The sequence below is a fragment of the Bubalus kerabau genome, chromosome 14 (genome assembly GCF_029407905.1).
Source record: "Bubalus kerabau isolate K-KA32 ecotype Philippines breed swamp buffalo chromosome 14, PCC_UOA_SB_1v2, whole genome shotgun sequence".
Taxonomy (NCBI): domain Eukaryota; kingdom Metazoa; phylum Chordata; class Mammalia; order Artiodactyla; family Bovidae; genus Bubalus; species Bubalus kerabau.
Genome location: NC_073637.1, coordinates 10,646,808 through 10,660,461, shown reverse-complemented (window position 1 = coordinate 10,660,461; position 13,654 = coordinate 10,646,808). Strand labels below are relative to the sequence as shown.

Below are 13,654 nucleotides of genomic sequence, written 5' to 3'. Positions count from 1 at the left end.
TAGGTATTTCACAGAAGTGGAAACCTGAAAGTGATTATACAAGACAATGCACACTCTTAGGTGAAGCTGCCTAATGTAACTTTTAGAACCTAGTGAAATCTATTTCCTCTCTGCCGTATTGGCAGAAATTATGAGGTGAATGGTATCAGATGTGCTGAGGAGGTGGAGACAGCGGTACAGCCACCATGGGAAAGCCGCAGTGTTTTTCTGATGAGAGTAGAGTTGACCCCAGATTCCGACCTAAACTCACACGGTCTGTCAGGAGACATGTGCAAGAATGTTCATGGCAGCACTGGCATTGGCCTGTGTCCACCTGCCCTTCAGTGGAATCTGTGTCACTGTGTAAAATAAATGGATTATACCCATTGGAATCTCATGAACAAAATGGATAAGCTAAAAATCAAGTCACAGAGGAAAACATGTAGAATTTTACAATGTCATTTATGTAAACATCGAAAAGTTGTAAAACTAAGCAGTATATTTTTTAGAGATTCCAATGTATGTAGCAAAAGCATAAAGGAATGCAAGAGAATGATGAATAGAAATTCAGAATTAGTGTTGCCTCTGAGGTAGAGAAAGGACTTTTTAATTCACATTGAAAGGTGGCACAAAGGAACCTTCCAAAAGTGACAGTGATACTCTCTCAGAGTACATGGTGGGTATCTAAGTATTTTGTAGTATTTACCTGCTTTATGTCATACCCATTTCTCCCCCATATGCATCAAATACTTAAAAAACAGTTTCAGAAACTATGACGCCAATGAGGTACTTTCAGAATTTGTAATCATTGTTGGTAAATTCTTCAGATTTTAGCTCTCTCTATAGGTCAAAAATAGCATCTGATCTTCCCACAGAATATAAAGTTTCTGTATTCTTTAACTCTAAAGAAGGCAATGGCACCCCACTCCAGTACTCTTGCCTGGAAAATCCCATGGACGGAGGAGCCTGGAAGGCTTCAGTCCATGGGGTCGCTGAGGGTCAGACACGACTGAGCGACTTCACTTTCACTTTTCACTTTCATGCATTGGAGAAGGAAATGGCAACCCACTCCAGTGTTCTTGCCTGGAGAATCCCAGGGACAGGGGAGCCTGGTGGGCTGCCGTCTATGGGGTTGCACAGAGTCGGACACGACTGAAGTGACTTAGCAAAGTAAATTTGAAGATATGGGATCAAAATGGCATTGAAAAACTTGAACCCACTTCCCAAACACTCTGCCTTGCTCTTCAGCTTTTCTGTCTGACCCCACCCCTTCATAGACAGCTCTGTGGAAGCCATACTGGAGAGAACCAAAAGTTAGGTAAACAGAAACCAGGAACCACAGATCCTGTTTAGTGACTTCTCTCCCGTGATGATACATCAGAATGCAGAAATGACAAGTGTCACACTGCAGGACAGATGCCAGATGAACTAGCTGAGGGTATTTGGCTGCCTTGGGTATTCCAATGGAGACACCGAAGCATCAGGGCAGGAAGGGCATGCTTTTTTTAAGTCACCTTAACGTTGCATCCTATAAGTTAAATAAATAAGCAGGGTGACAATATACAGCCTTGACGTATTCCTTTTTCCTATTTGGAAGCAGTCTGTTCCATGTCCAGTTCTAACTGTTGCTTCCTGACCTGCATATAGGTTTTTCAAGAGGCAGGTCAGGTGGTCTGGTATTCCCATCTCTTTCAGAATTTTCCAGTTTATTGTGATCCACACAGTCAAAGGCTTTGGCATAGTCAATCAAGCAGAAATAGATGTTTTTCTGGAACTCTCTTGCTTTTTTGATAATCCAACAGATGTTGGCAATTTGATCTCTGGTTCCTCTTCTAAAACCAGCTTGAACATCTGAAAATTCACGGTTCATGTATTGCTGAAGCCTGGCTTGGAGAATTGTGAGCATTACTTTACTAGCATGTGAGATGAGTGCAATTGTGTGGTAGTTTGAGCATTCTTTGGCATTGCCTTTCTTTGGGATTGGAATGAAAACTGATGTTTTCCAGTCCTGTGGCCATTGCTGAGTTTTCCAAATTTGCTGACATGTTGAGTGCAGCACTTTCACAGCATCATCTTTCAGGATTTGAAATAGCTCAACTGGAATTCCATCACCTCCACCAGCTTTGTTTGTAGTGATGCTTTCTAAGGCCCACTTGACTTCACATTCCAGGATGTCTGGCTCTAGGTGAGTGATCACACCATCGTGATTATCTGGGTCATGAAGATCTTTTTTGTACAGTTCTTCTTTGTATTGTTGCCATCTCTTCTTAATATCTTCTGCTTCTGTTAGGTCCATACCATTTCTGTCCTTTATCGAGCCCATCTTTGCATGAAATGTTCCCTTGGTATCTTTAATTTTCTTGAAGAGATCTCTAGTCTTTCCCATTCTGTTGTTTTCCTCTATTTCTTTGCATTGATCGCTGAGGAAGGCTTTCTTATCTCTTCTTGCTATTCTTTGGAACTCTGCATTCAGATGCTTATATCTTTCCTTTTCTCCTTTGCTTTTCGCTTCTCTTCTTTTCACAGCTATTTGTAAGGCCTCCTCAGACAGCCATTTTGCTTTTTTGCATTTCTTTTCCATGGGGATGGTCTTGATCCCTGTCTCCTGTACAGTGTCACAAACCTCCATCCATAGTTCATTAGGCACTCTATCTATCAGATCTAGTCCCTTAAATCTATTTCTCACTTCCACTGTATCGCTGGGCTGGAAGAAGCACAAGCTGGAATCAAGACTGCCGAGAGAAATACCAATAACCTCAGATATGCAGATGACACCACCCTTATGGCACAAAGTGAAGAGGAACTAAAAAGCCTCTTGATGAAAGTGAAAGTAGAGAGTGAAAAAGTTGGCTTAAAGCTCAACATTCAGAAAACGAGGATCATGGCATCCGGTCCCACCACTTCATGGGAAATAGATGGGCAAACAGTGGAAACAGTGTCTGACTTTATTTTTTGGGGCTCCAAAATCACTGCAGATGGTGACTGCAGCCATGAAATTAAAAGACGCTTATTCCTTGGAAGAAAAGTTATGACCAACCTATATAGCATATTGAAAAGCAGAGACATTACTTTGCCAACAAAGGTCCATCTAGTCAAGGCTATGGTTTTTCCAGTGGTCACGTATGGATGTGAGAGTTGGACTGTGAAGAAAGCTGAGTGCTGAAGACTTGATGCTTTTGAACTGTGGTGTTGGAGAAGACTCTTGAGAGTCCCTTGGACTGCAAGGAGATCCAGCCAGTCCATTCTAAAGGCAATCAGCCCTGGGATTTCTTTGGAAGGAATGATGCTAAAGCTGAAACTGCAGTACTTTGGCCACCTCATGCGAAGAGTTGACTCATTGGAAAAGACTCTGATGCTGGGAGGGATTGGGGGCAGGAGGAGAAGGGGACGACAGAGGATGAGATGGCTGGATGGCGTCACCGGCTCAATGGACGTGAGTCTGAGTGAACTCTGGGAGTTGGTGATGGACAGGGAGGCCTGGCATGCTGCCATTCATGGGGTTGCAAAGAGTCGGACATGACTGAGTGACTGAACTGAACTGAACGTCGCATCAGCAAACAGGACTGTCCCAATACGCTGTAGCAGATGCAGAATCTCGTGTTCTGAAGCACCTGTGACAGTGGGGAACAGACAAGGAGCGGCTGATGAAGAACAAAGTAAGAAGCAGGCCATACTTGGTAGCAGAGTGAGGGATAGTGACCGCAAGTGAGATTGTAGGAAGAAAAAAGAGAATGGACTTAAAGAAAGGAGAATGATTAGGATGAGTAAGTGAAAGTCACTTAGTCATGTTTGACTTTTCCACTCCATGGACTGCAGCCTTCCAGGCTCCCCTGTCCATATAATTCTCCAGGCAAGAATATTGGAATGGTTTGCCATTTCCTTCTCCAGGGATGACTAAGTCCTGGACAAGTTCAGAGTAAATTTGCACCTCAGACTTATAGCCTACCATGACCTATGGTGCCACTATTTATAAAGAGCCGTGGAGTTTCCCTGATGGTTCAGTGGTATAGAATTCGCCTACTATGCAGGAGACACAGGAGACATGGGTTTGATCCCTGGGTTGGGAAGATCCCCTAGAGGAGGAAATGGCAACCCACTACAGTATTCTTGCCTGGCGAATCCCCATGGACAGAGGAGCCTAGTGACCTACAGCCCATAAAGAGGCAGACATGACTGATCAACTAAGCACATATTAAAGAAATAAACCTTTAAAAAAAAAGTTGCATGTTTTTAAATTAAAAAGAACCTTATATCTTTGCATTGTAAAATCAGATCTATAAATGAAAATCTTAACTTTGAAAACAGAGTCCTGGTATAGACTAGCGATGCATAGGAGCATTGCTCTTTGTACACAGCAGGTGTTAGATCGGGTAATCACTAGCATCTTTGCAATTAATTATTACATTTGAAGAAAATTTATTCTGGGCTGTTTAATTCATCTTGGAAATGACACTTTCCCCCAGGTGATTAAATTAGAAGAGTGTTCTTTAAACTTAAATAGGGGGGTTTAAATAACTTTGAAATTTTAAGGACATCTTAAATTTTAAAGAATTCACATTATTACTGCATGCGTTCCTAATAGAAGATGTATTTTAGTCTGCAATTACTACGATCAAGGAGTTTAAAAAATTCTTTTCCTTTTACCACTCAGTGCAATTTTGCATATCCTGTGATGCTTATTATGTACCAAATACTAGGTGTTTTACATACACTAGTTCATTTAATCCCCACATTAACCTTTCATGGTGGGGCCTGTTATCCCCATTTTATAAACAGTTAACTAAAACAGAAGGATAAAGAGAGTTGTCCAAGCTCACATGGCTAGTAAGTGAAGAAAAGTGGATTGAAACTGAGGCAGTCTAGCTTCTAAGTCTTAATTTTCATGCTGTGTTGTTAATTTTGACCTCCTTGCCTTAAATATTGTTTTCTAGGCTGTGCATTCTTCCTTTGTTGTGTCTGTTAACATACTAAGTCCTTAGTAGTTATCTGTTAGTTTAAATGAAGCTATGGAAAATAGTAGTTAAACGATCCTTTATAATTATTCCATACAACTGTGGGTTGACAGATGTTTTGATTACCAGATTTAGTTTACATAATATAAAGTTAACTTTGTGTTCAGTCCATGTGTGTGAGAAAATGCTGTGTTGGGATTTTAAGAGTGACATCTTTGCCAGTGTTTAACTTTGTTATTTTAAGCAAATTGCTTCATCTCCTTGTCTTTTATGTATCTGTAAATATGGGGAAACTGAAGACATACAGAGGTTTAAGAGAACTAGAATGAGAAATGCAAAGAGAATCCAAAGTATTGTATAGTAAAAACAAAGATTCCTTTCTAAGTGTTTGTAAGCAAGCATGTATGTTAGAAGTGGTAAGGAGTATGCATACATGTCTACCGTGATGTGTTGTGTGTGTGGTAAAACTGATACAAAATAAATTCTACTTGGTGAAGCTTTATGAAGAAGATGACATTTGCTCTAACCCTGAAACATAGCAGTAGACCTCTATTCGTAATAGCCATAGGGCATGAGTCTGGGGAATACAGGTTCGGTGTAGAATGCTAGGGCTTCCCAAGTGGCACTTAGTGGTAAAGAACCCACCTGCTGAAGACTTAAGGAGACATAAGAAACATGGGTCCGATCTCTGGGTTGGAAAGATCACGCTGGAGGAGGGCATGGCAACCTGCTCTGGAATTCTTGCTTGGAGAATTCTGTGGACAGAGGAGCTCAGTAAGTTACAGTGCTCAGGGTCACAAAGAGTCAGACGTAACTGAAGCGACTTAACATGCGTGTGTGTAGGATGCTAGGAAATTTTGTTCAATGCTAATATACTGTACAGAGATTAAATGCCCTCCATGTTTTATTTTTAATACCAAATTGAGATTTCTAACATTTTTGTACTGAACCAATACTTCCACTTTCTCTGAGAGGGCGTTGTAACATGTAATCAGTAAAAGGGCAGCTTTTGAGAGCCGAGTGTGCAAGTTCACATCCCGATTGCGACTCTTAGAGCTTAAGTTATTTAAATTCTATACACTTCAGTTTCCTTGTGTGTAAAATGGTGATGATAGTTTTTGCTACGTAGATTCATTGTTAGGATGTCATAAGGTGATTGTTATGAAGTACTCAGTACCTGGCTAGCATTTAGTAGATCCCCTTCGCATTTCCACACCTGTGCTCAAGTAACGCGATGCTGGCAGCTTTGCAGTTCCAGGGAGGTTCTGAGGGATAACTCAGGTCTGGCAGTGTGAGCATTGTCTGGGAGCATCCCACTGCTGAATGAAGTGGGCGTGAGGCCCGGAAAAAGTGGTTTTAACAAGCTTCCCAGTGTGTATCAGATGCAAAATCCACTAATAATGCTTTTTTGGTTAAGAGTAAGGCTTTTGTAGTCAGACTGTCTGGGTTCGAATGTTGGCTTTGCCATTGATAGCTGTGTCTTCTTGGGCAGCTTAACCTTTTCTGCCTGTTTTTTCATTTGTATAACAGCACTAACAGCAGTAGTTTTTTGTTGGAGAGCTGTGAGGATTAAGAGTAGTTGGTACCCGTAATACACTTAGGGTCCTGTTTGGCACCTAGAGAGCCCTTGATGAACATGGCCCATGCCATGGTGTTTAGGATGACCACTGCTGCTGCCACACACCGCTACCTAACAGTGAGTCAGAAACAACATACATTGATGATCTTAAGGTTCTGGAGGCCATAAGTCCAAAATGGATCTTACTGGGCTAAAATCAAGATGTCAGGACTGCACTCCTCTCTGAAGGCTCTAGGGAGAATCCGTTTTCTTGCCTTTCCCAGATTCCAGAGGCCACCGCATGTCCTGGCTCATGTCCCGCCCCCACCACCATCTTCAAAGCCAGCGGTGGCGGCTCAGGTCTTGTCTTAGTTTACATCCCTCTGGCACTGACTCTTTCGCCTCCCTCTTTCTTTTAGGGACCCTTGTGATTACGCTGGGCCAACCCAGATAGTTCAGGATAATCTCTTACTTTAAAGTCAGCTGATGACCAGCTTGATTCCATCAGCAGCCTTAATTCCCCTTGATTCCCCATGTGATTCAGCATATCCACTGGTTCTAGGGATTGGGCCTTAGACATTTTAGGGGACCATTATTCTTTCTCCCATAACCACCAGCTGCAAATGGCTGAGACTCAGTGTGCACCAGCATTGGACTGTTCTTGTAAACATTGCTTTCCACTCTCTATGATTCTTCAGCCTTTTCTACCTCTCATTTATTTCCTCATCTGCATTAGTTTACATCCTTTGCCTCACACTCAGTTGAGGAAATGGAAGCCATCAGTTGAACACTGGCTCATCTCTTCTCTACCACATCTTTGTACTTGCCTGAATATGTCCTCTCTTTTACCTCTGCCAAAATGGAAGAACTGCCTGTCTTTTTATTCTTGAATTCTGGCATGTCTCCCATGCCCCGCCCCCACCACCCCCATCACCACCCCTACCACATGTTTAGATTTGTACGGACAATGTGTAGGATCTTCCTTCTTTCAGAAGCCCTCTGCTGAACTCACATTTCGTTTCTGATTTCTCCACCTCCTATTTATGCTTCCGCTCCATCTCAGAACCCCAGTTTCAGCACCAGGTTGTTCAAGCAGAAACCTGGAAATTGCCCATGATGGCGGCTCACAGCCCTCCGCCTCCAGTCTGCAGATCACTGCGTCTGCTTTCAAGTGTCACCTCAGCCGCCATCCTCCCAGCCCAGCCTGCCAGCATTTCTTGTCTGGTCTGTACCACTGCCTCTGAACTGTGTCTCCACTTCTGTTTGTGCTCCCTGGACTCCCCCCTCCATTCCACAGCTATAAAACACAGGTGTCACATCCTGCTCTTCCTTACAAACTTTGACTTTTGTTCCTTTAAAACCAAAAAAAAAAAAAAAAATCTTACCTTCAGTGTGATCTGGCTCCTGTCACTCTGGCCTCATTTCTTACCTCCCTCCCTCCCTCACTGTGCTCTGGCCACGGGCTTGTCCCGTCGTTCAGGTGTGCCCAGGGTTCTGCTTGGTGGCCGCCCCATGTGCCTAGACTCACACCCTCTCCTGTCTTTGCCCCCTGACCGCACCCAACTCAGCCAGTCCTTCTGCACGACTCAGTCTAAGCTGAGGAAGACAGAACTTTGACTAATTTCTTTCTGGACCATTTAATGTAGTTCAGAGGTTTTCTGCTGAAGAATTGATTGATTGAATTATCACTATGATAATTGACATGCTAGACATCATGAGAATCTCTTTACCAAAAAGAAAAGCAAACAGTTAATTTCCATCTTCCACATCTTAGCTTCAGACATAGCTGTGATTATGATGAAGAGAAAATGTAGCTATAATCCTTGTTCACTTCTGGACTACTTAATAAGAGTTTGTGGATACCAGTTAGAACCTGGTGCTCCCTGCTGGGTAGACACTGCCTGGGGTGTATCTTCCAATGTTCTTGCCAAAGTCAGTTCATCAGATGCATGATGATCTAGCTGCTCGTGGATGAGAAGAGAAAGTGGTGGCATGCTTGTTTATTTGTCATAAAACATGACCTTCTCATTATTTTTGTAGTGACTCTTCTTGATTTCTTGATACTTTATTAATATTTCTCTATGTATCTTATGTTGCAGACTATTCAGACTATGAAGACAGTTCCCTAGAATTTTTGGAAAGGTGCTCTTCTCCACTAACTCGATCTTCTGGGAGTTCTCTGGCTCTGCGAAGCATGTTTACGGAGAAAAATACAACATATCAGTACCCAAGGGCAATCTTGTCAGTTGATCTTAGTGGTGAAAGTATGTGTAACCATATAATGCTTAAAACAAAGTCTTAACGATTCTTAAATGTGGAACTGAGAACAGCGCATACTTGATCAGGTCCTGTCTGAGCAGGGCCCACAATTTAAAAAGTTACTCTATAAACCAATATGAAAACCTCAACGTTAGAAATTTAGCTACTTTTAAAATTTATATGAAGTAAAGTGAGCATTTCTACTTAATTGTAGGACAGGCGGTAAGGAAACAATTAGTGTCCACCATGTATTGGTCTTCTGTGGGTGTTTTTACATGTATTTTCATATTCTTCACTACCAGCTTATAAAATAGATATTGTTACCCACACTGCGTAAACAAGCAGAGGCTTATAGGTTAAGTAACTTATAGGGCTAATTAGCATTGGAATTAAAATTCAAACCAAGGTCTATCTTAACTCCTAAGAAAATGCTTTTTCTGCCAGATTTTTATCCTAGTTTAAAAAGACACTTTGAATTCCGGATCACAGATATTTCTGTAACCAAAAGTCTGGAAATGTGGTCCAGGCAGTGATCTGAACACATTCAGGTGTTAGGCATGTTGACAGAAAGCCAGTTAGGCGATGACATGAGCCCTGGAGTTGGAATGGCTCAGGTTTTCCTGCAAGTCGAGTCCCGATGGTGGAGGGGGTGAGGAGTCTCTCCTGTCAGTGTTCTAAGCAATGGGAAGAGAGACTCTTAACTATAGACATTGATAGCAGTGGCTTGAGACCAGAGCTCCAGCAGTCAGGGAATGGAAGGTCAAGGACGGGGCTCCATCCTGTGTGAAATCCCAGGACTGTTTAGGGGGTGCCCTGTCTTATTGAGTGCCCTGCATGGCAGATGCCAGGTCATGTTTTCTCTTTGGCACTGTTACCGCCTGCTCTCTTCCAGGCCCAATTCCCCTCTAGCTCATGATAGAGAAAAGTTTATTCTTCCCTTGACCCTAAAATAAGCACATAGCACTTGTGAGATTTTTTAAATCTCAAATCTAAGAAAAACAGGGGAGGGAGGACTAGGGAAAAGGTCCATGCCCTTTTCCCTTTTGGGCCAGTGGTTCTTAACCTCAGGTGTACATTATATTCATTGGTGTGGGGCTAAAATACCAGGTATTTTAGGTGCTGCAGCAGGGTACAGGTCTGGGGGTTTGGGGAGGGCAGATCCTGGCAAGATAGCCCTGGTAGCCGGTGTTGAAAATCAGGTAACCCCCATCCTGTGAGTCATCAAGGTCTGACGGTTGCCTGTTTATGCAGAATGATGGAGAGTGGGGGATGGGCGAGTGGTGTGGCCGGAACTAGAACAGGTGAGCGTGGCTGGAAAGCGCGTCCTGAGCGTGTGCCCTCCGGTCAGTTGGCTTCCCTTGCCCTTCACATGTTCAAGTGCTGAGCCCTGAGAAGGAAAGTGGGGAGGTTCTCAAATGTGAGGGTACATCAGAACCAGCTAGAGAACTTCTTACACCCGATCTCTGGGCCTTACCCAGAGAATTTCTGGGTTCTGACAAGTTCCCAGGCAGTGCTGACCTGGACAGTGCACTTGGGGAATATTGTTTGGAAACAGGAGTGATAGTTCTGGGCGCAGCAGTGTGCTGGGGCCGCTTGGTGGAGCTGCCATCAGGTGGTGGTCCAGTGCGAGAGGGAACCTGTACCTGCTTTTCTTACTTAACTTTCAACCCTGTGACCCATTTAGTTAGGCTCCAGAATTCAGCCAAATATTGCTTTGATGTGAGTTAGTCAGACTGGATTTTCTGGCCAATATATCAAATTTGCCTTCTAACACCATAAAGCCTGGCTGTTTTGGTTATACAAGCCCATGTAAGATATACCCTAATTCCTTTTAAGGGTAATAGTTTTTAAATTAAATTCATTACTGTTATGATTGCCATCCGTTTAATACCATGTATGTGTTCAGCAGTGTTTGAAACTGTTTATCTGTGTTCTAGTCTGTCATTTTGAAACATGAACTTGTGTTCAGGAAAGCCCAAGAGAAAAATACAGATTTTGGATTTAAATTAGGAAGAGTATGAATAAGTGAAATTTCTTACTCAGATTGTTAATATTGAAATATTTTATAATAGCTAATTGATTTACTTCTTGCTGCTTGAATATTTTCTTGTATTTCTTTACCATTATCCTCATTTCTACTGACCTCACTCTCCAAGATGTCCCAAGATTCTAAGGAGAAAAAAATATGTGTTTTTCTATAAAACATTAACTTTTTATAAATCAGAAACAAAACATTCAAAAACATTGAGTCAGGGAGAAAATAGCCAAGATTGGAAGCTGATAAGGAAACTCTAAAGCATGTGAAATATTTAGAATACAAATAGCATGAATTACATGCTTTGAGTTCAGGCAGCTTACATCTGATGTGATTAAGTCTGAAAAGGAAATTTTCTGTATATCACGACTCCCTCCTCCCCACTTCCAGAAACATTCTGGAGTGGCTGTCGTATATATCAGGCTTCACTCTGAGCACTGGCTGCGGAGCAGTCAGCAGTGCAAAAGCCCTTGTTCTCCTGGACGCTTGACATTCTAGAAAGGGGAGGTGAATAAACAGCAGTGGAGGAATGTCTGAGCACATGACTGCAAGTTAGAGAGGTGAGGTAGAGAGGAAGGAGCCCTCTCTGCTCTGAGGGTGGCCCCCGTTTAGCAGCCTCCGGGCAGTGGGACGACTCAGGTTCCCCAGCATTTCTCCACCCACACTCCAGCACACCTCTAGTGTCCTGCCGTCATTTCTTTCCCTTTGTCATCACTCTAGTATTTCCTTATATTTGCCTCAGTTATTTTTCCTGAGTAGCCTGAGCTAAATGGTAGTCTTTGATTTGACCCTGTTACAAGAACAAACCTAAAACCTAGCACTTAAATAGAGTCTTTGTAGTGGTCATCCATATAATCTAACTTCTGGGATGTACTTTTTTTTTTTTTGAGGATTTTTATCAAAAAGAAATTTAGAATGTTATTAAATTCCTCAGGGAACTCATAATCCCGGTTTAAGAAATCCGGTGAGGTCCGTGAGTGCACAGGCTCTAGAATCAGGCAGTCCTGGCACGCAATTGGCGTTACCACACACTGGCTGCACTGCCAGGCAGGTTGTGTCTTACATATAAAGTGCTTCATGTGGTCTGTCTCTGAAGTGCAGTGGTGGTTACTGTTCCTGAGATTGTTAAAGAGTCGTATTGCTGTTAGCTCCTAGGCAGGCTCCTTCACTTCCCTGAAGTACTGTGTATCTGTATGGTGCAAATAATAAAACCTCTTTCTGTGACCCATTGTTGTGAGGATCAGAAGGGATAATGTTTGTGAAAGCATTTGAAGACTGCCTATTTTAATTATTAATATCCACTTTGGCCTTCACTTCTGTAAGCACCTGGACTAGAGGATACTTTCTGAGTCAGTTATAATGGTATTAACATAAAATGTAAAACAATCACCGTCACCCAAGCTTCAAAAATCATATGTTTCTTTGGCAACAAATACTCTGTTCCCATTCATCCGTCCTCCCTGTCTAAATACTTAATAGCTTATACGTACTTCCCATAGCGCCTTTCATTCTAGAAAATGACATAAAAATGGAAAAAGCAGTGCTGAGTGCACTTTTATGTATGTTCTAGACTTATCGGACATGGAATTCCTGGACGATTCTTCCACGGAGAGTTTGCTCCTCAGTGGGGATGAGTACAATCAGGACTTTGATTCAACGAATTTCGAGGAGTCTCAGGATGAAGACGATGCCCTTAATGAAATTGTGCGATGCATCTGTGAGCTGGACGAGGAGAATGGCTTTATGATTCAGGTGACCTGTCTTCCCTTCACACGGAATCAGTCGGTCCAGGTTGCTCGGCATGTGCGTGGGGGCATCTGTATTCTTTTTCCTCCCCATCCTTTGGAAGATGGAGGTTTCTAGCTTGTCATCACGTTTAAAGTACCAGTTTTAATGACTGGCAGGTCTCATCTTCAGATGAAGTGTAGTTTTCTTACCCAAAGACCTGTCTCCAGGGTGTTTATTTTGAGGTTTTTGAGCTAAAATTCTTTCCAAGAGCCATTAAAATGGCTAAGCTTCCACACTAAAGGGGAAACCATAGAACTGTTCTGCTGGTCTGGATCCTGTTGTCTAGTGATTTATGTTGTCTAGTCACCCTTCAAGGTAGATATTGAAACAGAGTTTCCACAATATCGAAGATTAAAGGAAAGCTTTGTTGCAAGGATTACCCTTACATATCACGTCTCCCTGTAGAAAAGGGATCTTTGAGACAAAAGGAAAGCATAACCCATGTTTTGTGATGACGTTTGGAAGATCTGGAGGTGTTAGTTCTAGAAGTGAAGAAAGAGTAACTTCCCTCTTACTCTTACTTTCCCTGATTTCCAGTGGTTTTCTCAAATAAGGGAACTACAGCTTTGTAGGTTCACCACACAAGTAGCACTTCATGAGGTTGTTGCCTCACACACTGCTTCAAAGTTGCTTTTTTCTTTTTTTAATTTCTCTAATAAGCAATTTTTAAGTTTTAAGGATGTGGGAAATAGGAGACATAGTTTTTGACTGACGTGATTAAACCCATTTACTAAAGCACATATTAATGGGTGCAACAAGAGGAAGTTCCTGAAATAGTCTACTTTAAGTAAAGTAAAGCTCATGGTAAGTCGTGACTCGCTTTTGTGACGTGGATTAAGAAGTGAGCGGGCCGAAGCTGCAGGAGGACTCAGCCAGCTAGCTGAAGAGAAAGGGCTTGTCTCGGTTCCCGGCAAGTAAAGCGCGGTTGTCTTCCGGCAGTGTGAAGAGTGCCTGTGCTGGCAGCACAGCGTGTGCATGGGGCTGCTGGAGGAGAGCATCCCGGAGCAGTACCTCTGCTACATCTGCCGGGACCCCCCGGGTAAGCCTCCATCCCTCCTGCGCTTACAGGTCCCACTGTACGTC

At 42.7% G+C, this 13,654-nt stretch overlaps 1 protein-coding gene across 11 annotated transcripts in view; it reads left to right on the top strand.

Moving 5' to 3' along the window:
* PHF20L1 (PHD finger protein 20 like 1) overlaps positions 1–13,654 on the top strand; it is a 79,960-nt gene that overhangs the window by 51,319 nt on the left and 14,987 nt on the right. For 10 of the 11 annotated variants that reach the window (XM_055545722.1, XM_055545729.1, XM_055545728.1 and 7 more), the window contains 3 exons: positions 8,589–8,753; positions 12,354–12,535; positions 13,511–13,610. In XM_055545722.1, coding sequence (XP_055401697.1) covers positions 8,589–8,753; positions 12,354–12,535; positions 13,511–13,610 — 447 coding nt within the window. The remainder of the gene's footprint in view (positions 1–8,588; positions 8,754–12,353; positions 12,536–13,510; positions 13,611–13,654) is intronic. The other variant, XM_055545730.1, reaches the window with a different exon arrangement.